General features: G+C 31.4%; 1 protein-coding gene across 1 annotated transcript in view; it reads left to right on the top strand.

Annotated features, from left to right (window-relative positions):
* The window catches only part of LOC128989102 (follistatin-related protein 5-like), a 61,582-nt gene that overhangs the window by 12,144 nt on the left and 23,968 nt on the right, over positions 1 to 25,470 (top strand). The window contains exon 2 of the mRNA XM_054410963.1: positions 16,319 to 16,399. Coding sequence (XP_054266938.1) covers positions 16,337 to 16,399 — 63 coding nt within the window. The 5' untranslated portion in view covers positions 16,319 to 16,336. The remainder of the gene's footprint in view (positions 1 to 16,318; positions 16,400 to 25,470) is intronic.

Genomic DNA, 25,470 nt, shown 5'->3' with positions numbered 1-25,470 from the left:
TTTTGAATAATATCAAATTCCCTGAAACTAATTCAGTGTTGCAACTACAAAGAGCTGTATTTTGTTTAATTAAAGAAATTCTGTTGTAGCTAAAAATATAAATTAATGCCTGTATACTTATCAGCAATATTTTTATAGACATATAGGTATAAGAAAGATTTTTTTAACACCCTAATAATACATTTCTGGTTGCGTAATTTGCACTTGGAAGCCCAGTCTAAACTGTACTTTCATAACAAGTAATTGTGTGTGTTTCCTACAGTGGAAAACAAACAAATGTTGTTTTGACATAATTTCAAAAGCCAACATGAAATAATTAAGAGACCAGCAATGTTTTGTTACGTAGAGATCTTTAAACAAGCAATGCGCAAACATTATTGTGAGTACCTTCCCTAAAAAAAAAACATTAGAGACGTACTTTATTCAGTATTTTTACAATCTAGGTAACAGTAATCCTTGTAGTACAGTAAATAGGTTTTAAGCTGATTTTAATGCAAACTAAATATAATTATAATAAAATACGAGTTGGGTAAAATAGCAAATAAAAAATATTAATTTAATAAAACGTTTAGTTATACAATGGAAATCTTTGGTTTATTCGTGCAACATTTAATTCATCAAGCTTTTTCCTACCTTCATAGAAACAACAAAAAGCTAAACATGTCCAATTGCTCACAAAACAAATATTCAAATTTGTTTTTCCATTCTTTCGTTTTATTTCACCCCGACAAAGGGGTAGCTTTGTTGGTCTGACGCAATCACGCTGATTGCTCTCTGGTTATGTTTACATTGGAGGGGTGAGGTTCGGTTACATCTTCTCCCCCAAGCTCGTCTGTTCCTCCTACTCGGATATATTTATGTCGGGAAAATGGAAATTTGTAAATTCTATATATAGGCTAGTTTTTGGACCTAGATTAATTTACATGTGTTAGCTGAAATTAGCAAGTAATCGTTGGTTAATTCTTTAAACATATTGATGATCAATTTAGATTTGAGACACCCCCAGGATGAATCATATCAATTAATATCATATTAATTAATATCAATTGTTGTCTGGCAAACAACCTACCCGGTCAATTGGATTTGTTCAGCATGAACAATGAAACATTCAAGAAAAAACTCGTTAGCAGCATGCGTTCCTCACAATATTGTTTTGTTGTTCTAGTCCGTGTTATGCTTTATCGTTGAATTTTATATTTATATTTTTATTTATTATATTTTGTTATATTACTTCCTATTATACTGTTGTTGCTTGTTATATCGTTATATCTTATATCTTGTTATATTTTATATCTTATATCTTGTTGTGTCTATATCTTTATCTTATATCTTGTTATGTCTTATATCTTGTTATGTCTATATCTTTTTTTGTCATATTGAATCTATTTATTGAATATTACTTCAAGTTGGCTTAAATTACTTCAAAAATTGTATATTTTTAACTTAAGTCTTATAAAGTTTTTGTCATATTTATGTATTGGTTTGACCGTTGGTATGAATAAATAAATAAATTAAGGTGGTAAATAGCTACGTACAATATAAACAAAATAATTATAAATCTACTTTATATCATATAAATTAATCGCGTGTAAATGATACAAAATATTTTTGAAATCAAAATATTAACAATAATCCCTAAACTCTGACTTCCTTGCTGGCTAACCCAAGCTTTGTGAACAGATTGAAATATCAAATAAATTTAAATCAAGAAATGTTGACTCAAAAATATATCATACCCTTAATAAATGGGTTTCATTGATAAATGTCTCTAAAATTCAAATAGTTTATGTTAAACATTAACTATTCAGTCACATGTTATATAAGTTTTTTTTGTTTATTTAATAATAATCTTTCATAAGGAGTGATTCATTTTGTTTAGAGTATTAACTTTTAACCTACTGTTAACATAATTATCTTAACATACTATCCAAAGATAAAACGTATATTCCCTTGCTTGTCTTTGAATTTCCGTTTTTTCTAATGCGATGCCTTCTTTATTCATTCTATCTTTCTTTTATTATGAATATTTATCAATAACAATTGTTAAATTACTTAAGAAAATTGAAACGTTAATGTTAATCTGATGCCAAAATGTTTTAAGTCAACGAAATTCATAGACCTACAAGTTTAAATATTAAAAAAACCTTCCAAAAGTAAATAATGAACTTACTCATTTCCAAGAGGGATGAGGTTGATACAATGGGATGTTATTTTAAACCTGAAGGCTTTTGTCCTCCATTAAGCAATTGTAGATCGTAAAAGAGATATTTCCCCTCCATTCTCTCTTACCCAAACCTCTCCCCTCTTCACAATCACCAGTTAAAGTAATTGTTACGAGAAGCACCAGGCATCGATCCCACATTGGGTAAACAACTTCGGCGATGATCGGGTTTAATTCTCTCTAATTTAACCAGTTTCGATGACGTTTTACATTATCGGTCTGAAAATTATACATTCTATGCCTAAAAAAGGAAAATAAAGTGCATTACGTTTTGTATTAGTAATAGGCCTAGATATAAGAAAAACGTGGTTTTTATCACTAGGAGCGTAAGTGGCTCTTTTTGGTATGCAATCGTGCTTTACTTTGAGCTAATGTAACCTTTACGTCAATGGTATCTGTTTATCATAGGTCATTGATACATACAAGTTAACTATTGAATTAATTAGAATCGGTGGATGAATTGCGAGATAAAAAGATATAGAAAACCCAGGAAACAGAGAGCCACGCCTCAGCATAAAGTCAATCCTCGATCGTGTGCGGGATATTTCATAGCTATGTGCAATAGTTTTGTTTATGTAAAGTATATCACAATACTAGCAGCAACATACAAAATGCTAGCCTTTTTGTATGGGATTTCATTTACGAGTGTAAGAAATGTTTGCTATTTATACAATTAGGCCTACAGGTATGTTAATTCGACCTTCTTAAACTATAGGACAAAGACTACTAACATTGCATGTATAAATGAATAAACTCGTAGGGCTATGTGGTTATAAATACCTGTGGTGATTAAACATATTTTTATTTTAAAAACAATTGTTAGGTACTTGTAATATTGTAATTAGTTATTACTATCAGGTGTGGTATGGGTTTAAAAATGTTCCCTTACATAATTTTTCGAAGAGCCCTACTTATAAGCTAGAGTCTGAAAAATACAAATCTTCAATGCCTTTTACACTTTAAAATAGCCAACAATTATGTAGCCTGTTTCCATTAAGATACATAATCCAGTAATTAATTAATTTAATTGTATGCAAATGATATGCTACAGCACCAAAGAGTGAAGTAGATGTCTCATTTATGTGAATTATGAAACCGAAGGAGAAGAAATTTAGAGGGATGAATTAATGAGAACGGTTTATGCGGTAGGGAGAAAAACAAAACGATTTTCAGAAGAGATGGCGTTGAAAGGGGAAAGAAGGGAAGGAGAGGAGAAGTGGTAAAAGAGGGGCAAACAATCAGATGATAATGTTCTAATTTCCAGCCTCCCAAACAGTCTCTGATTTAGAGTGAAATATCACTCTCAGCTCTCTACAAAACGATCTTACTTCTCGTTGATTGTGAGGATAATTATTAATGGATGCAACGGTTTAAACTGCAAAAGTAATGAATCTTAGGTAATAATTTGCTTACGCCAATGTTCATTTAGCTCACAGTTTGAAGCGTCATTCGCCTAACAGCGACCATGTAAATATACATTACTTTAATACAATAACTTTTGTATTGAAAAACTTGGAAGTAGCAAGTCTCTCGGTTTGTTCGAGTTTTTGTTTCACCACTGTACCAAAAGATCTTTAATCAGTATTTAAGAATTGTTCGTACAAACTTCAATGTAAACAACATTTTTCATATACTTCTTATCTAGGAAAGGTTTCTAGCATTCATATGCATAAACCGAAACTGAAATATTTTAACATTGGTTGTTGATCAAATCTGCTTGTTCAACTTAAAATCGTTGAAAACTTAAGCTAACATAAAACATAAAAGTTAAGCTCTAATGTGTAGTAAATAGTATATTGCTATTGCGTAACACAAAGTGCATTCTTGTTCAGTGAACAACAATGGTGAGATTAGGCGTATGAAAGTAAAGTTATTCCTACTTCTATTCGGTACTTCTTATTGTCGCCATTTCTATGAATATAAGTAATATTTATATAGTTTAGTCAGTCAGGTCTTCCTAAGTTAGGTGGGTAGCACGACTAATGCTAATCGTGTTTCCATTTTTCAAGTAATTCCTACTTACATTTAAAAATTTAGATAATTTACAATCTGTTTATTAAGTTTACGTAACTCAGCCTTATGTGGTCTAACCTTTCACTTCACAATCAGTGACAAAAAGTTTATTTACATAAAGAATGGAGGTAAACAATTAATATATTATCACTCTTAATAGCTTATTAAAATAGAGTCTACTTTGCTACAAGAAAATTACGTTAGTAATAAACAAGTTAGTTAGACACAGAATTACAATGGTATTAATTACAATGTATTTTAACAACTTATATAAATCTTATATTACATTCTACACAAAGAACGACTGTAAATAGCTTAACCTTCTATTCTCTATACAGTTGCTTCTAAGTTCAACAATTTATGCATTACTAAAAGGTCAATGGAAAGGTCAGCAGTTTGCTCTTCATATCCCATTAGTTGATCAATGAACATCTCGTAGCTAACCTCTATATAAAGGTTATCTCGCGATCAACAATGTACTGTTCATCTATTTAAGCATTATTTACATGAATGAAGCGATTAATAATTTTCACTGGTTTGTATGTTTGTGTAAAAACAGAATTTTTATATTTATACCATTTCTACATGTTTATATGAAGTTATTATTGTAGCGTTTTAGTCTTAAATTCATATCTAAACAAGCTAATAACCTCCAATAATTTTGTCCCAACATGTAGAAATTATATAACTATAAAATTTGAGTCGTTGCACAAATATAGAAACCGATGAAAATTATCAATCGCTTCAGTCATTTAATCTAAGCTTAAATAGATAAACAATAAATTTGTGATATAACAATGGGTTATTATTTTTATTTTTATGATTACTTTGATGGTTTTGAATTCCTTATTTAGAGATTTTATAATGTTCACTGTGTGCTATACATAGGTAGTTTTAAAAGGAGTGTACAAGTACTATTGGTCGAAAAGCTTGCAGTTTGAGTGTTATTGTGCTATATATCGTTGAAATAATCGTTTATGATGTGCAGTATAAAATTAACACTTACAAAATTACATCAAAATACAAAGTTAAGTTAGTACAATCCCAGTGCATTAAACTTTATAAAAAAAATTAAGGGATTACAAAAATAAATAAAAACATAAAATAAATGCAGAACATAATAGATATATTTTCCGGCTTATAAAAATTAACGTTATGTTTTCTCATACAATTTAAAGTTGATGTACAAGACAGTGAAAATATTTGAAATGTGTTGGATGGTGAACATTGTGGAGATATATTTATCCAACACACTCAAGATTTGTCTTATTTACTTTCCTAAATAAGTAAAATAAAACTAAATATTTTACAAACCAGAAAATCTTTCCCCAGAATCTATATAGATTTATCCAACACACTCAAGATTTGTCATATTTACTTTCCTAAATAAGTCAAATAAAACTAAAGATTTTACAACCCAGACAATTTCCCCCAGAATCAATAGATATTGCAGTTTAATAATGCAAATGTCAAACTCATTTCACAAAAGCCAAACGTTCCCCTGTTGAGTCGATAAAGGTCAGCCAAAGAGTAATGAGGCGTCGTATTGAAGAAGCGAAGCGTCCACCAGTCCAACCTGACCAGCCTTTGATGTTAAAGTCAACATTTGCATTAGAGAAGAGGTTCAAAGGTTTGATTAACACTCTTCCCTACATTTCACAAAACGCAGTCATTCAGAACGACCGTTGAGAGTTTATTTGTACATATTGGCAAAAAGTATTTATTGGTTTAGAAATAGTGTATATTTCAGTAAATTAACTTTTCGTTTTTAAAGTTTATCTTCCATATTATGCTTAATTATATGTTGTAGAGATCACATCTTCAACATAAAATTAAAGTTTTGTCCCACAAAAAGACTGAAAAAGAATAATTGAAGAGGATGATGTTATCGATGATTCGATGATCAATACTTTAGTACTGTATTTGGTGATTGATTAGGTAGTAGATTATTGATCCATACACATTATATTCTATTCTGCGTATTGAGGTACGCCCCTGGCATTCTTTCGTCAATGGGAACGTCGAACTGTTGTAATAAAGCATAAATTCAATGACAAATGGAATCTTAGTTTTGACTTAGCTTAGAATCGAACCAGCAGTCTCTAGATTTAAAAGCGAACACTATAACCTTTGGGCTACCCAGACAATCAAGGGAATCATGCTCCAAAGTCATGTAGGAGTAATATAATTTATTACCCACTCCTTAGAAAGAGCCAAGTATATAATATGTTTAACGTAACGTGTTTATGTAATAGCTGAGTACAGAGCTATGTATACAGAGAGTGTTGTGTATATACAGTGTGGGTTTGTGTACATCAAGTTGTAAACACAACTCCCACCAATGTTCATAGACAGAACCGTTCACGGAGGTGTTTGTGTAATACAATTTACATGTTGTAACGTATTTGAGAGCTCCATTTGTCAGTACATTGAGTGATGTATAAAAACTAAGATTGATTCTACAACCTTTACAACGGAAATAAAGCTATAGAGAGTAAAGCGTTGCATGTTTATGGTTAAATTGAAAGTGTTTGTGTACATAAAGGAAGTTGTAAAATATATTTTAGTACATGATATAATGCCACTTAATACTATAAATACTGCTTTAGCTATATTTAGCAACGTAGACTAAATTTGTTCAATAGTATCAAACTGTAAAAGGTTTAATTTGACTATTTTACAGTAATCTTTTTGGACGCACATTTTCATTATGTCCTATATCTTGACTTTACATTTTTCTGAATACGTTTTGTGGCTTCTCAAATAATCTTGCTTAAGAATTTTTTTCTAGAAAATAAGGAATATGTTTAAAGACGTTCATATACTCGGCTAATATTTTACTATTTACTGCATCACATATGATAGTGTAACCAAGTAACTGAAATACAGGGTGTCCCGGAACTCTCTACCAATATTTTAGGGCATTGATCCTGGGTAAGAAACGTACCTAAATATCATATTTAAATTGTCTGAAAGTCCTTTGTTACTCACACAGTCGCCATTTTGTTTTTTTCAGTTATTAATTTTTTTCTAAAGAATGGTTAAAGATACGAAATGGAAACTTTGCACAAACATTTATGCCAACTAGACAAAGCTACAAAAAAATTATGAAGATTTTTCAAATTCGTAAAACAAAATGGTGGCCATTTAAAATTTTCTTTCTTAAATAACTCAAAAACCATTGATTTTACAAAAAATTTAAATGGTCGCCATTTTGTTTTATGAATTGGAAAAATCGTGGTAATTTTTTGGTAGCATTGTCTAGTTGTCATAAATGTTTGTGCAAAGTTTCAAATTCGTATGTTTAACCATTCTTTAGAAAAAAATTAATAACTGAAAAAAACAAAATGGCGGCTGTGTGAGTAACTAAGGACTTCCGGACAGTTTAAATATGATATTTAGTTATGTTTCTTACCCAGGAGCAATGCCCTAAAATATTGGTAGAGAGTTCCGGGACACCCTGTATATGCAACTGTATTGTCTCTGATCCTATACTTTTCAAACTGAAAGGAAAACATTAAAAAAAAGGTATAACAATTAATGAAGCAATTAGATAATGTATGCACATATTACATATTATATTAAATCAAGATTAAAAGTTTAAATTTTAGTAAAATTCATCTACAAAACTGTATCCTCTTTAAAAGGTTAAAGTAACAATATTATTGTTAAGTTTACGCATCAACTGAGATAAAATAACAAACAAACTCGTTGGTAAGAAGCAGAATAATTACGTAATTGCTTGGAATCATCCCCGGGCTTGGGATGATCCTTCTTTTCCATCACTAAAGGTTGCCAGAACACTGGCTTAAACTTTGCTCTTTTAACGTAACGAAGGGTACATTAGTAGCTTTAATATTTTATCAACGCTTTAGCACTGAAACCAGATGTTAATTATAATATTTAAATTAGTTAAAGTGATCTTTGAAAATTATATATATCAAATAAAGTGGTAGTAAACCCCAAAAAATTAGAAAAAAACTTACCAAAGTCCTAAAATAACAAAAATATATTTAAAGGACGTGTCACTTGCAGTTTAGGGGTTTTCTTAAAAACATTTACCAAAATTTAGTCCATGTACTTAACTAATATCTGTGACTTTTTGAAGTTTCAGGGAACCACCCTGTACACAAATTAACAATATATCCCACATATATATGTATATATTGGAGGAGTTAATAAAATATGAACTTTTTTCAAATAGAATCTTTGCTGTTCTAGAATGTTATTTAAGAAGACATTAGTTTGATCCCTCATATCACTAATTTTTTTACCTCTGTATTGTTAGGTAGTGACAAAGGTCTTTGGTTTATTCGATCAAAACTTAGCACTATTATATACAGGGTTAGTAAAAAGTGTGGAGACCCCCTGTTATTTTTTTAACGGCCCATACTAGAAAAACTAAACTCGGCACGTATTTATGGCATGTTATAAAGTACTTTTTGAGCATAACCGCCACTTGGTGTACATCCCCAAAATGGGGGATATTGGGGGAAACTCAAAAATGTCAAATACAAAGACCCATTGAGTGACCCCTCATTTTGAAGGACCTGGTAAAAGAAAACTAACAACGCAAACTAGAGGTTTCTATCTCAATCCAGTAAAAAATAGAAGCTGATTGAAATCTTTAGAAATCAGAAATAACTTGCAATTTTATATTAAATTGGCTGCCATATTTTACTGTCTTAAGATAGGGACCTCTAGTTTACGTTATTAGTTTTCTTTTATTATGACCTTCAAAATGAGGGGTCACTCAATGGGGCTTTCCATTTGAAATTTTTGAGTTTCCCCCAAAATCCCCCATTTTAGGGATGTACACCAAGAGAGAATTTCAATTGGCTGCCATTTTTTACTGGATTGAGATATAGACCTCTAATTTGCGTTGTTGGTTTTCTTATACTAAGACCTTCAAAATGAGGGGTCACTCAATGGGGCTTTCCATTTGAAATTGTTGAGTTTCCCCCAAAATCCCCCATTTTGGGGATGTACACCAAGAGTCGGTTATGCCCAAAAAGTACTTCATAACATGCTGTAAAGGTGTGCCGAGTTTAGTTTTTCTAGTATGGGCCGTTAAAAAAATAACAGGGGGTCTCCACACTTTTTACTAACCCTGTATAATATAAGCCATGCAAAACCTAGTATGCAAAAAATTGGATAAGGAGCTTTGTATGTGTCAAAATGTCTTTTTGAATGCGTAAAATATTTTTAAAATTTTATTATTAATCCTAGCAATTCAAAATGAATATTAATCATTAATATTACCTATTAGTTTTATATTGGTACATGTAGACCGGTCGGCCTCGATTTCACATCCACCTCGACAAACCCAAGACCATGGTCATCACAATAAACATATACGCCCTAAACTAATGTTAGTACAGACTAGGAATTTCAATCTTATGAAGGTAAATGGGAGGCTCACAGACTTCGAGTAATCCTAAATTATGACGTGAGAGATATTGTTTAACATCAAACAATGAGATTGAGAGAATCAATTTACATCTTTCCTTTCAGACGGTATCGGGAGATTATTTGCCTCAAACAGTTCGAATACCTCTACAATCAAATTATCTCTCCCCAACCAATGTTTAAATAATCTTGGCCATTTGTAATCAACTAATTTAAGGTTTTAGTTTTTCTTTCATATTTGTGAAGCTGATTATTATTTTAATTCAAATACTGAGAACATCAAAACACATGATTTACTTTGAAGGCATTTTGTAAAACTGCGACTTCATCAAACAAAAATGTCTTGTTGGTCTCCATAGTTTAATATTTGTTTGACTGTTTATAAAGTTATATAAATATAAGTTTATAAAATTTTTTTTGAAGAATTATTCTACACATAGGCCTATCATAGTATTTCCCAAGGTTTTTATTTATAGAACAAATACATTCTAGCAAATATTTGTGAAATACAAATTTTTTGACAAAATCTTTACTGTAGCTACTCTTATGACTATCAAAAATATCTTTAAACTAGTGGCCTGTAGGGGCCATAGCCCGTAATTCAGACTACAATAAAAAAACCATATATAAAAGGACAAATATTCGAAATATGTTTCGAAATATACTTTTAAATTGACAGTGTTTCTTTTTTTATATCTTGGTTTTCCTTCCGTTGGAGTCGTATATTAGTTGCTTCTGATGTGTTAATGAAATACAATTGTAAAATTATGATTAAATCAATAACACGACATATTAACAAATGGAAACGTGCACACGGTTTGGCCTGAGCCCGGAGAACGACGAATCAGAGCTGAAATCATACAGCCAAACATTGCACATATTTTTTAGTTTAAAATTGACGATTTGTTTTGTAATCTTACGAATTCGACCATAGTTTCCATTTTGAGAACCAAATGCAAAGGTTAAAATTATGTTTAATTATTATGAAGGCAACTCCTCATTTCGCGATAGTAAGTCAGAATCTATGAATTTGTCCCAGAATTTTAAGACAGTAAGGCCCATTTCCCGGAATCTCTTTTTGTGTAGCGCAAAGCGACGCAAAAGCCATTGTACTGTTGTATTGCCTTATGTTTTTTATGAAGTTCGAATCATGTAAAAACAGTTCTTTTAGTTCGTCATTTACTTGTGGTTGTGGCATGTCCATTGTGGCAACTGGCAACATGCGTTGAAATGTCAATTTGTGGCCTTCTCTGCGAAGTGAAATAATTTAAGACTTTAATTTAAGACCTCTCCCACTTTTCTGCGACTTACCAGACGTCCACAATTTTCTGGTAAAGAATTGGTCTTACAGAATTATATATATAAATGACGGTTATTTCCAATTACGCAGTTTTACTGTAGAATCAATGCAATTCACGCAATCGCCAAATACATATACAAAACACGCAACAGTTATTTTTTCCGTAACTCATTGATTGTGAAAACTTGGTTGGAAACACAATTTACATAAATACTCTTATAATCATTTTTATTTACTATGAATTGTGGTTCAGAGAGACGCACATATAATATGAAAATACGTTTCAATCAAATTTTTAAATGCAACACCTTAGACAAAAAAAAACTGTTAAAGACCATTTAGAACATGAAAGAATTACTGATTATTTAAAAATAATCCTCCCCTCATATACAAAATAAATTTATTGCTATCGATTATTTAGAACTGTGTAGTTAAAAGTACAATACTTACATCATATCGCTTCGTATGGATTTGCGAGTAGTAGCCTAAGTTCTCTATGTCAGTTCACTTCCGTGAGAGAGGCATGTCTGTTTGATTTATACATAGTCCACTTCAAAATACAGCAATAACGAATAACCAAAAACTACAACTAAGTAACATTAGTTTTACACAAATGTAAAAATATATAATTGTAAACTTCAAGAAATGCATAACTGCAAAACGTTGAATGTTCTTCTATGAGTTCTGATTTTACATGATGTTATTTCTGTAAAATGATATAAAAATCGCTAAGGTCAGTGGACATGTTGGGCGGTAGCGTGGTAGTGAAGCGGGGAGTTGCTATGGAAGCGTTTGCCAAGTTATTGATAAGCTTCAGTGTGGTTTCGAGTGACTTTGTACATTTGTGTATAACACCAAACCCACGGTTTGCCTCTTCATACAACATTCAGTGTGTTTGGCATTGGTTGTTGTAGCATTGCTTTTGGTGATGGGTCATTGTGGTGGGGTTGGTTCAAACAACAGAATCTTTCGTTTTATTTAAGCATTCTACTGCTTCACATGGAAATCGATGTTTGTCAGTGATCTGAAAGACTTCATTAGCCTACAAGTCTACAAAATCGCAAAGGTTTTAGAATGTGTTTTTTTACAAAAGTTATGCTTATTTTTGAAATGAAATTATAATGAAATAAACACTACTACCTAAAAAAATTAGGTTGCCACAGAAAAATGTACACATAAAATATTAAATAATTATAACAGCTATAAGACTGATTAATTTTTATGTTTGCCATTTAAATGATTTTTCATTATAGTCTCACGGTTCATTAACTACATGTCTTCTATATGTTTAAATACAAGCTGTGTACAATGTACTTGGTAGATCGAATAATTAAAAAATACAATCCTGAACCGGTGCTGTGACTATTTTGTAGTTATTTAAATGACTACTTAAATTGTATTTAATAAAAGTATTGCTTTCATGGATTACTGGAAGTAGTAAACAAAGTTATCCAGTTAACAACACTGTAAACCTTTCTTGTTATTTTACCACCCTTTAAAACCAACTGTTGTCAAAGTTTATTTGAAAATGTTCAAAGTACACAGCTATGAATGATCAATACGTACTGAGCATAAAAAAGTCCTCCTGAGTTCAAACAAAGCCTGAATGAGTCCTTAGATGGGGCTACCGTGTCAGGGGCAAGGTAAGATGATACGGAACCACCTCGCATGGCACCTGTCTCACGGCCACCTTTGCCACCTGACGGTTCAGGCGAAGCTCGGTGTCATGTGCAAGGATTGGTAATTTGATACCAATAAAGCGATTCAGTTTAAACCCTGATGCCTAACGCGTTCGCTCCGACGTGGCCAACGGTGGCGCACGAATTAAATTTCGGTCCAAAGTAAATTTGTGTACAAATTAACATAGACTTACTATAAACTACCAAAATGAAAATGTGTTGATAGGAATAATTAGATATAGTTAATTATTCATCAAATGTACACTACATGTACCATTTCGGTAATAAAATTAGGTGATATCCATGCTAATTAACCCATGTACCATCCGTGGTACACAACCACCTGTTATCATTTCATAATGTTGAAAACTAGTACGTTCTATGAACTTGAAAACATAATTTCATTAGAAAAATGACTTTTTAGTTCAATTGTTTATATTTAAAACTTGTTGAACTTTTTGTTGCAATAGATAAAAACACATTTTTTAGAATACGGTGTTTCATTATTAATGTACCTGAATTTGTTTCGTGTGCCACGTGTGGACTCATTTTATGTGGCTTCTACAAACACGAATACATACTAAAAATACTCACAAAGACTCCAAAATGCCGTTTTGTTGCTTGTAACAGTGACCACCGGTGGTACATGTCAGAGTTTTCAAAAACTTAATAAATTGGTAAACAAATTATCGGAACAAACGTGTTCTCAAATCACCTATAGTATCATCATAAAAGTAAGTTAAAAATAACATTGCTTCCTAACAGTAATGCACTGAATACGACAATAACATTTTTTTGTCCTAGGACAAAATATAGGCACGAGCCTGGGATTGTTTTTCACATTACTTCAGGCTAGACCTAGGGGTTGCGGCATTATCACTTAGATAAAATCCATTGGTGACTTGGCGGGAATCGAACCTGGGACCTCAGGGACTCCCGCGCTCTAACCACTACGCCAGCTCGCTCCCCAATAAACATAGTAACATTAAATCATTAAATCATAATAATATTTTAATGCAATATTGCAATAATACGACGATATTAAGACTGTTGATACGAAACCTCTTGCAAAAGTTATATTTTATGTATGTAGTTGGTTGTTAAATAAGTGTTTGATGAAATACCCTTAGGACACCTAAAAGGATTTTTAATAAATCTTTTTGTTGGTTTTGAAATTATTCTAATATTTACCACAAATAAATCTGTCTTGGCTATAAACATTCAATTACGAATTATATCAAAGATTTTAGTTATTGGAATATATGGATGGTTTTTAATAACAACGCGTTTTAATAGTGAACTAATTGTTACGTTGCAATAACAGGTTGTTTCAGGAAATAACGAGCTCGTTTTATAAAATAATATCGTTCTTTCTAAAAATATGAAAATCAATTTTGATAACATATGAAGGTTCAGTAAACAAACAAGATGAATGGAGTGCCGAATTTATTTTAAGTAAAATTGCAAGAAATAGTTGTTCAATTTAGTTCTGTATTTTCATTGTTTAAGACAAAGAAATCACAACTCGATTACGTAAATCTTCACTGATTGTGTGTTTCTAGAATCAAAGTCAAGAGGTACAACAATTGCAATAAGCTCTTTGTGAGGATCGGGTAAATGTAGTTTTACATTTTCATGAACTTATCTCTTGAGAGAATTCTCTAAAACACACAGTTTGGAAGGATGTTGGAAAGATCATTACAATTTTTGAATTTAGCATAATCATTTGCTTCTTTGGTTTTAAATTTTATCTTATTAGGTATGGTTTTTAGACATATTTTTTATGTTTTTATTACGTACCATAGTAACGTAACTAACGTAACGTAACGTAACTATTACATACGTAGTAGTTCCTTAGGCATTATGCACCTTAGATAGTGAAATATTATGTAAACTCTTTTTAAATTATATAAGACAATTTTAATCTTTTGAACTTTTCAAACTCGGACCTATGACCTAATAACATCATGTAACATGGTGCCTTTCAGTCAACACACAATTCTCTCACTAAAATTGAACGGAAGACTAAAATTAAATTGGACTAAACTATTGTTTTGCTATATAAAAATGTATTTTTCTTTTACATTTTTCAAATTCAAAACCATGATGTCCCAAATTACTATAACATATTTCATTTCCTTTTCAGGATGATATATATTTCTGTTCTTAGAAACCCGATAAATTTTAAATATAAAAATAAAGTTTTCTGGTTACAAACACACGTGACCTTGAGTTGGCCTGGTTAATATTGATCGTGAAAATATATCTTTTAGAGTTATTTAATCTTTGCACTACAATAAACACGTTTCCCTTCATTTGAAATATTTTCACAAATAAACTCAAATGCAAATATAGTGCTGCATTGTTGGTTGTCTATAAATCTTTAATCGAATCTCTTTACTATCTAACTTCTAGTTAATATTTATAGAAAATATGTAAATGACAAGAACAGACATATTAATCTATTACCCATCAGAAATCTTTCTAAACAAAAATTTAATTGAATTTTAATTGAATTGCCCAACCAATATGCATCAAATACAAAGAATTACACAACTTTACATTCTAAAGTTTTAATCAATGTATTTAGTTAGTAATGTAACCTTTACTGTGCAAACAATATGTTCTTCTTTGACAGTAAAACTTGAATAACCTTTTATCCTCGTCGCGTTGAATAGAATTAAAGTAATTTTATTATGTAGGAAAACTCTTGAGTTTTATTCCGTCCAACAATAATATTTCCAATAACCTCACGTCTTTGTTTGTGCAGCCTGAGGCAATCAGCTTGGGGAAACAAAAACACAAGTTATGTTTCCCTAAAGTAAATAGCTTTGGGTTTGTCCCGGCCGCCCTGGTCCCGGCCACCGAGGAATTCTGTTTTTATTCCGTCAGATGTTTTTAAATTGTAGATTCCTGCTTCGTGAATTTGTTTTCGAAAGGAATTACATTAGTGAAGATGAAACAATGAAGGACTTGACTTGTATTTCATTTTATTTTTGGCGGTGACAACTAGGAACACTTATATTTTGAAATGTTTGCGTTTTTTGTAAGGGATTATTCAAACTATTGACTATAATGAGACGGTATTTGATCGAAAGCACAACGTTAAACGGCATAAGGGTTCAGAATTTATCTCACTTAAATAGGTCAGTAAGAGATTTTAATCGTACACTTCCACGAAACAATTAGGCTAAACTCGATGATGTTATTCTAAAGTTGTTTCTTAACACTTCTTCACAGTTAAACGGATATCACATCTAATGTTACATCTATATTTCTCTACGCCTAAGATATACATCCATACAAAAGTCATAATGAGAACTTAAGACTAAATAAGATAATTAATTAACATCCACTTATTGATTGGGGTTGAAAAGGTGGTATACTGTACGACTATTTATCATAATTAACCGACAAGTAAGTAAACAGGGATGTAAGCTGGTCTAGTTTTTAGTTCGGGGCTTTAGTCACACAGGTCCTAAGGTTCAAATCCCGCCAATTGCCTATAATTTACATAAGTGATAGTGCAGAAACCCTCTAGACGCCTATCCTAAAGTAATGTATAAGAGATTCTAAGATAGATCCTAGGTCCTAGGATGTGGAGGTGGGTTTAAAAAAGTTAAGTAAACAATATTTGTTATGTTTGGCATTTGGTGTAATATTCAATCCTTAAAATGGTATTAATTTATGTTTCAGGTCCTGTAGAGTAGCGCCATGTTGCTGTGGAGATCTACCCTCGTAGTCACGGCGTGTGTCTTATCAATATCACATGCTAAGGTGAGGGAAATTATGACAATTACAATAGTGATAAACTAAGATAGTACCATCAATTGATAAAATAACAAGTAATGAAGACGGAAAAATAATTACGATACAAATGAATAAGTTAAATAATACAAACTAGTTCATTTGAAATCTTACAATATTATATACTGTAATTATGTTTGTATGTGTTTTAAATGTTTCCTGGGTCAACCAATCCCAAGATGATAAAATATTATTTTAATCATTGAAAATAGAGTTTAAAAATTTATGAACATTCAATATAGTTATTATTTATAAATAACTTGTCATATTTACGTCAATTACACATATTTTTTAAAATTGAAATGAATGATTATTGAAATATATAATTTTTTACTTATTTGGGAGAGGGCAGCTACAATTTTGTAATTGAAATATTTCCTAATAACTAATAACAGTAGAAATCCGAGATATGTATCATGCTCTTGCACCTTGTATGTATGTGCTACACTAATAAAGTAGGTAGAGTAATTTACCATCATAACAGTAAAGATTTGTTCAAAGTCACATTTTGCTAAAGATTAACAAAACGCCTACACCATACGAGTCTTAATCTAATTCCCCTTTCTCGCTAAACTAATTTTCTATATAAAATGTTTTTCATGGACATTCTGAAATCTTATCAACATAATATTTTTGGAAAACAAGAGAAAAGGTCGGCACGAAACGAGTCTTAGGGGGAAAGTATCAACTTAAAGGGGTAATAAAGGCACAAGAGTTCACTTTCTTGTGACTGCTCGAATAAAGAAAGTAAAAGTGTGTTTTTACAACTCCAAGGCTTTTACAAATGCAACTTGAAAGAAAACCACTACATACTAAATGGTTTGGGGGAAATTGTCTTGTATGTTAATGTAAACACTTATATTATGGTTATAGATAAATTCGAGTTCGTTTGCTACTGTAAAAACATGTATGTGTTTCCATTCTGATTAAGTAAAAAAAAATATTGAGAAACATATGATAAATGAATATTAAAATGAATACAAAATTAAATATTTCAATGCAATTTGTAAACATTATTACTTGTATGATACATGTAATTTAATGTGTGAATGGTACGTTTATTTACGGTAATAATACAATGATAAAAATACTAAATTATTATATAAAATTACACTATACCAGAATATTGATTACAAAGATGGATATGTTCAACATTTGTTTGAAAATTTTTTAAGTGGTTTTGCAACAGAACGACCTAGGCCTCATCCTACGACAGAATCAAAAGCGGACTGAAAATGAACTTTCCTTTGTTACTAAACCTACCCTCAGGGCTATATGGGTTGCTTCTCTGTCCACAAAAGAACAAAGTTGGCATTGTGGTAAAATACAACATGACTGAATTCGCAACTCTGCTGCTTAAAACATACAGTGAAAAATGTAGGATTTATTTAACAGCAGTACGCGTTAATATACACATTTATAAATTTATTCAAACGCAGCTGGTAAATTATTTTAAGTCAATGGTATTAGGTTTCAACCCGTCAATGTGGTTTGTTTTATGTAAAATTACTACAAGAAAATATAACTTTAAAATTAGGTTACAGTAGCCATTGGTGTATTAAGAGAGCAAAGTACGTCATTACAGCTCCAGAACTGTACTGTAGATTGCCTCACGAAGCTTTAGCTGAGTCGCCGTGCATTACGAGAGCGGCAATGACTATTTGTGCTCGTAATAAACGTAAGCTTTTTCTTACCACCGTAATTAACTCCACATAGCACACAGATTAACTTTTTAAATGTATGTATATAACGTGTCATTTAGGTTATGTTCGCTATATGTTATTGTTTGTTATATGTTATGTTATTTGTTTACCTGTTTAACGTACCTGGTCCGTGGCTGTGATTGGTGTAGAAACGTCAACAGTGAAACCAGCTGATCAAGCGAATATAAATTGATTATTCTAGATCTAGAGCTTAAAAAAAACCTTTTTGTGTCCTGTTTACAGGTATGGCAATGTGATCAATTTGACACCTTTTCAAATGTTCCTTCATTTCACTGAGTCAATACATTGATACATGCCACTGTAGGAAAAGCATATTTATACCTCATAATGCTACGAACAAAATCATATTCTTGTCTTCCATTGTGGGAATCTATATATTGTACATGGTGGACCAAATAAGGTACTCATCATTTCCCGGCAATGAATAATTATTTATTAGCTGTACAAACCACAACAATATTCAAAAATAGTTGAAAACATGCAAAGACGAATGGAATAAACAATGGTGGAAAACATTTAGACCACTTAGTTTTAAGAAAGAGTACGTTTGTACAGCTTATAAATAATACAGTATTTAATTGGTGTGAAATGATGAGTACCTTTTATTTGGATTACCCTGTAAATTCTACAGTTATGAATATAAAAGAGTTGGTATTGTTTCAACCAGTTTAATTAAGTTGGCAATGCTGTAAACTCTTCCCAAAAATATTTCACTAATTTCAAAAAATTGGTCACAATATACTGTTGTTTTAGGTTGCTGAATCCGTTTTGGCTGGAATACACCATTAAATTACCTACACTAAATAAGTGAAATAATTTATTCTAGAATGTAAAACCAACCACAATGTAATAGAGGTATTGTTCTATTTTCATCTTGAACACGTAGAGATCCGAGGGGGACAACAGTGTTGTTCCAGTATTGATTGCTGCTGTGTCAGTCAAGGTGACACTATCAACACATAATACCTACTCAATTTATCACGGATTCCAATCGGTAATCTATGCATAGTATTTCCTTAGCAGTATAAGATTAAAACCCTAATTGAAAACAATGTGATGGTGTTTGAATAACACTAGCTCAAATAAAAATACTTTCTCTCTTGGTTTCAAACTTTATAAGGACCGTTATGCTTGATGATTACAAATTATGATTACAAATAAATAATAATATATCATAATTATATTATATTATATATTTTACTTCTGTAAAGTTTATTTTAGTAAAAACTAAAAAGATTACACGTGTGTTTACAATGATGGATGTGAATCAATAAAAAATAACCAGTTTGTCTTGGCTACTGGCAATTTAAATGTGCATGCAAATCTATTTTATGACAATAAAAATTACCACTTTTCACAATATTTACAGCTGCATAGACTTTCCACGTAGATATATATTCTTTACCCTTTTCCTTGGTTTTTGTCCTTCATAGTTTTCCTTTACATATACATTAAGAACCTTTCCCATTATTTATACATTTGCCTAGATTTATACTCTTATAAAATATTTACTTAAAGGCTAATATTTACTAAATATATTACATTGATGATCGAATTCGATCAGGCACACCAGATATCAACAGTCAAAGTTATAGATAGAGAGACTGAACTAAGACTGTAGGTTTGGTATTACTCTTAATCACAAGAATTGCTCGAAGAAAGTTTCAGATGCAAACTCCGAGAAGCTCCAGTGACATCAAAATAAGCTTATTAATTTATTAATTAAATAAAATTGAACAATACCATAATAACTTTCTTCAAGAGTTTATTATATGCTTTATCCTGTAAACTGTATTATTTATATGAAAGCCCTTTTCGATAACTATTCGACATAGCTATAGACCTAAGTGGGTTTCATATTTTCGTTTTTGAGTTAGCCATATTACCATTATAAAAGTATTTCTTGAGTTTATCCTTGGCGAACAGGCTCAGCTAAAAGCATTACCTGGTTTCTCTTGAGGTAAATTGACTCTCCTCGGTATCCTCTCTCTTGTATTTAACCATCTAGACTTGGCCAGACTCTAACATAGCTTAACACATAGGCCTCTCTAAGACAACAATTGCAGTTTTCAAATAATGGCCTCAGTGGCTCACTTATATAATACTAGCTGTAACCCGCGGGCTTTGCCCCGTTTAACTTTTAAATTTTCAAGATAATCTCGTTCGCATGGCTCAATCACGTCCTGGTTGAAGTTTGTTCGCTACGCTCACTCACCTTTAGGTTGGAGCTCGTTCGCTGCGCTCACTTGCCTTCAGGTTAGCTCGTTCGCTACTCTAACTCGCCTCCAGGTTGAAGTTCGTTCGCTACGCTCACTCACCTTTTGGTTGCAAATTAGCTGTTGTCATAAATGTAAAAGAAATAATAGTGCTGCACCCTGTTGGTAATCCTAGTAACTTTAATGCTATTGAACATCATAGAACAGAACCAACTTGTTTAATTGAAACAGCTGTTAAGATTCAATAATTCCATTTCTCATAAGGTTAACATGGGAAACTCCAGAGCCACTGGGGCGGAGCCCGAAAGGATTTTTGAAATAAGAATATGCCTATATGTTAATCGGGAATGTTAGCTATCATCATGCCAAATTTCAGCCCAATCCAACCAGTATTTTTCGCGTTCACTTGTCACAAACATACATCCACACATCCATACATCTAAACTTTCTCATTTATAATATTAGTAGGATAACTAGGTTGTTAACTAAATTAGTGAATTAGATTTTTAACAATATTGTGTTCAAGCCGTAAATATTTTATGAGGATAAAACTTAGTAAAGTATGATTTTTACATTTATCCATCCCAAGCTCTGAAAACAATTGAGTTTTATTTTCTAATAGTTTACCTGAAAATACAAAAATATTTTGAATAAAACTTAATTTATTTACGTTTTATATTTAAGTTACTACAAAATATATAGTATATATTTAAAAGACATCTTTTAAAATATATTGTTTATGTATTTACACATCTTGCCGTCTTGCGAGTAAACCGTATAAGAGTAAAAATATTATTACAAGTGTTATTTGACGTATTTTTGTACTTTCAGGTAATTTAATAAAACGTATGATGCTAATCAAGAAATTGAGTAGTTTGTCACTCAAGTTTAATTAAATTACAACATTGAAAAAAAACTCTACTCAAAAAAATATCTACCCAGCGATACCTAAAGTACTGTAGGCCTACGTTTGACAACCCCCAATTCATCCCCGGCCCCCTGTTTTAACCCCCGATTTACCGGTTATTCACCCCCTACTGTCACATGTTGGATGATTGTGCTGGGTGGAAATTGTGTTTTCATCATAGAGGATTGCGGTCTGAACTATTAATCTCTGTAAACCAGACACAGCTGTGGATAATTCAACAACACCTCATCCCACAGTGCTTACATTGATTAACGTTTTACGTTTTTACGTCTAATAGTTAAGTAAGCAACCTTAAACCTGCTACTGACTATTTTGCCCTTCTTACTTTTTTATCCAACTTAAAAAATGATTTGGTATTTTGGTATTATATTGACCAAACCTCATAAATTGGGTTAGATTTGACACCTAGGCTAAGTTAGGTTAGGATAAGATAACCGAAAGATAACCTAACCAAGGTGTGGTAACCTAACCCAATTTAGGCGTGGTCGGTATAATACCAAAGCACCAAATATTTTCAAGATTGACTGTAAAAGAATGTTGTATGATAAATTATCAACATTGTTGTATTAGAAATGAGTTTTGTAGAGTGAAAACTTGACAAACGTAAAATAGAAAATTTCGGATAATTCTCGTTCCAATTGTGCACTACAACTCTAATGGTATTAAGGAAAAGACTCTATATGTGAATTATACTTTGGGTACACCTGATTTTGAATTTTGCCAACACAAACTTAAATTATAGTAAAACATTATGATACAAGTATCAGAATATAGTACAACCTGCTTTACTATGTTTTAAATATTTACTTAGATTAGGAACGAAAAAAACGTTGATTTAAAGTTTGTGTAAAAAAACTTTACTGATCTCACGAATTGTGTTATTTACCCAGTTAATGACGAGGAAATATTAAGATCATTACAGTATTTTGAAGTTTACATTAAATATTGATGATAAGGTAATAATATGTTCAATATAAATCTGAATGTATATATTTTTTGTAAATGAGCTTTAAATGTTATTAAAATAAAAGTAAATTCATTCTGATTATGAATAGTTTCCAATCAAACATTATTACAAACAATGCAACATAACAATCTTAGAAGTATATTATAACTTGCAGGATGCAATACAACGGATTTGGTGTCAAGTATTATATTGCTTCCAAAATACCCCTTCAATACATAGAGTTGTTGCAACTGATACAAACACTCGGAGGGGCTTTGAAACATAAACACCGATCTGTCAAATTGTTCTGATAGCTTTCAATATATAGACTCAGTGAAGTGCAGGAACATTTCAAAAGTTGTCAAACACTCCATTACAATGAACTCTTTTGAGTGGAAACATAATACCGAAACAGAATATTTGACATTACGAAGATTAAAAAAATAACGTATAAATCATTTTTATTTTTATCGAAAGAAATTTTTAAACACATGTCATTACATTCGAATATAAACTTATAAGTTTATACCTGTATTCCATAAATATACAAAACGTTTATTATTCAATATTGCCATTATCTACCTTCCAACTGTTAATTAATACGTAAATAATCATAAAAAAATCTTTATTCGAATACAATTGTAAGACCGATGACAAAATCCCTCCATACCATTACTCTACATAACTTCAATACTCATAAAGAAAAGAATTAAACAGATTAGAATGAAAATCACGATTCAGTTACAAATTGATTAGGAAATGCAATAAATATAAGTTTTGATTTGTAAGTATTTTGTGCTGCTTTTAATAACTCTTTTTAACAGTTAACATAATCATTATAATAATCTACGGAAGATGTCGTAATCGGACCGACTAAATATTTCACTTATCCTACAAATGTTAAAAGATAATGTTCAATTCTATATTTGAAAAAAGCCTCTCTATACCCATATTTGTAAAATATTTTATTTCGTAGGCTGTGATAATAGAACTATTTCTTAAGATGTTACAACTCTTCAATAAAACATTGTCTACTAAAAGCTCCTCAGACCTCTAAAGGTAAATTGACCATCCCTTGATATTCTCTGCCTCCCACATTTAGAGCCTGGGGCTCTATCTTGATTGGACACGACTATACTTTACCTTGAACTCGGTAAAGATGAAACTTATTTTATCAAAAGTCTTTAATATTTAAACTTTAATATTTGTTTTTTCTTCATTCACTTATATTTTTACATAAAAAAATGTCTACAGACAGTCATGTTAAACTAAATAAACTTTTAAAATCTACAATAGATAATTTTTACAGGCTAAGCTGTTATAACTTAAACCTTAATACTTTAATACTTTTCTTTGAAATTGCAACCATACAAAGTAGGTATTTTAAGCCAAGTATGAATGGAGATGAGTGTAGGATGAGTGGCCCGATCTTGTAGTCTTGTTAGTGACTTGTTCCTTAGAAACAGCTGTTAACTAATAGTCCATACAGCTAATGGCAACTAAGGGAACTACAGTTTATAGTGGAACCTGAACCACATTTATGCCTTGGTATATACAAATTGGTCTATTTATCAGGATAGCACTGCGGATAGTCGTAGTACTCACTCGTGCCGACGTTAATCCACACCAGGGAGTATCGCATCCACAGTGCATTCCTATAAATATCCACAATTCGTAACCTCCTAGTAGCTGGATTACAGGACGACGCCACCCGTCCCAGATATGGTACAAGTATTAAAGACTTACCTTTAATCCAATCAGTTAAACACACCCATGGCAGCATTTGTTATAGGGGTAGCGCGAAGCGTGAAAAGGGTAAACTGTAATGGATTACCCTGAAACTTTTACCCTTCCCTCCAATTTCACAGAGTCAATATGGCGAAAGCTCCAATGGCGGGATGTTTTGACTGATCGGTGTTTATGTTTCGAAGCACACCTGATATCAAATGTCAGTCGTACCAACTTGCTCTGTGGGAAGTGTTGATTGTTGTGGGTGTTATACAACTTGACAGTTTGCTAATGGTTTTACCATATACATACCTGTGTTTTGTGCTCCTTTATAATTAGTATATATATTTAGATTACTTTCTTTGTATTCATTAAACACAAGTATAACTTAGTTTCCCACGTTTAGTTGTTTAAGTGCAAACTAATGAAAATATCATGCTATTAGTGTGCTTCAGTGAGTTGTACAATACACTTTGAAACATTTAAGCTTTTTATCAGAATAAAATTAAAAACCAATAACATCCAATACAATTTGTAGGTTATTTTTTTTAAGGGAGAGGAGGTAAAAATGCTTTTACGCACACAGGTAGCCAGCCTGTGTAGGTAAACAGTGGATCTATCGAACAGTAGAAGAGTGTAAATCAAATCCATTTAAGTATTATTGTGACAAGATTTGATGTAACGAGCAAACAAATAACTCCCTTAAAGAAACAGGTATTTATGTTTTGAATCTCGTTCCAATGGGAAAACCAATTATTTTGCAAACTTGGTGAATTTTCCTTTTCATCCTAGTTTTTCCATCAATTGCTAAATATTTCAATCAGAAAATGGTCCTTACATTATTTTATACTTTATAACATATATTCATCAAACAAATCTATTATTATTCTAAGGTTTGATTATTATTACAATTAAATCTTTATTTTCTGTTCTAGTTTGATCTATTTTAAGCAAAACTAGTTTTTCATCCTTTCCCACAAATATATTTACATTATGGCTAGCGTGTTGATACTCTTATAAATATGGACACTTGTAACGCAAGTGAGCTCAGTGCCAAAAGGTCAGCTCGATAATCTGCATGAGATAACAATCTAGTTACAACATTAACGTAAATGTAGAATGACACGGGAGCGTGCACATTGTGGTGCCAAAATTAGAAAACAGTCGTTATATTTTGTATTCATTGAGGGCGTTTGCTTGAGAAATGTTATTTAAAAAGTCTAAGTTGACCAAAATAGAAATGTATATTACTACTTTACATAACCCTTTGTTGTGGCATGTTTTATAAGGTGTATAAATCTTATAATAGAAAACTTAAAATGCTTAAATGATCCCAATTTCTTACCTTGCCTCCATCATTCCGTTGTGATCTTAGTTTTAACAATACAATTAACTAACATTGAAATCAAGAATGTTTAGAGGAATATCTAAGTAACTTTACAACATTTACTTGTTAAATAAAAGATATACGTATTAAAATTAAATATCCACATTACTTT

This window comes from Macrosteles quadrilineatus, unplaced genomic scaffold (genome assembly GCF_028750875.1).
Source record: "Macrosteles quadrilineatus isolate MER2022 unplaced genomic scaffold, UCM_ALF_1.0 Scaffold_3__2_contigs__length_128488019, whole genome shotgun sequence".
In the NCBI taxonomy this organism is placed as follows: domain Eukaryota; kingdom Metazoa; phylum Arthropoda; class Insecta; order Hemiptera; family Cicadellidae; genus Macrosteles; species Macrosteles quadrilineatus.
The sequence above is the reverse complement of the archived record's forward strand: the minus strand, read 5'-3'. Positions and strand labels throughout refer to the sequence as shown.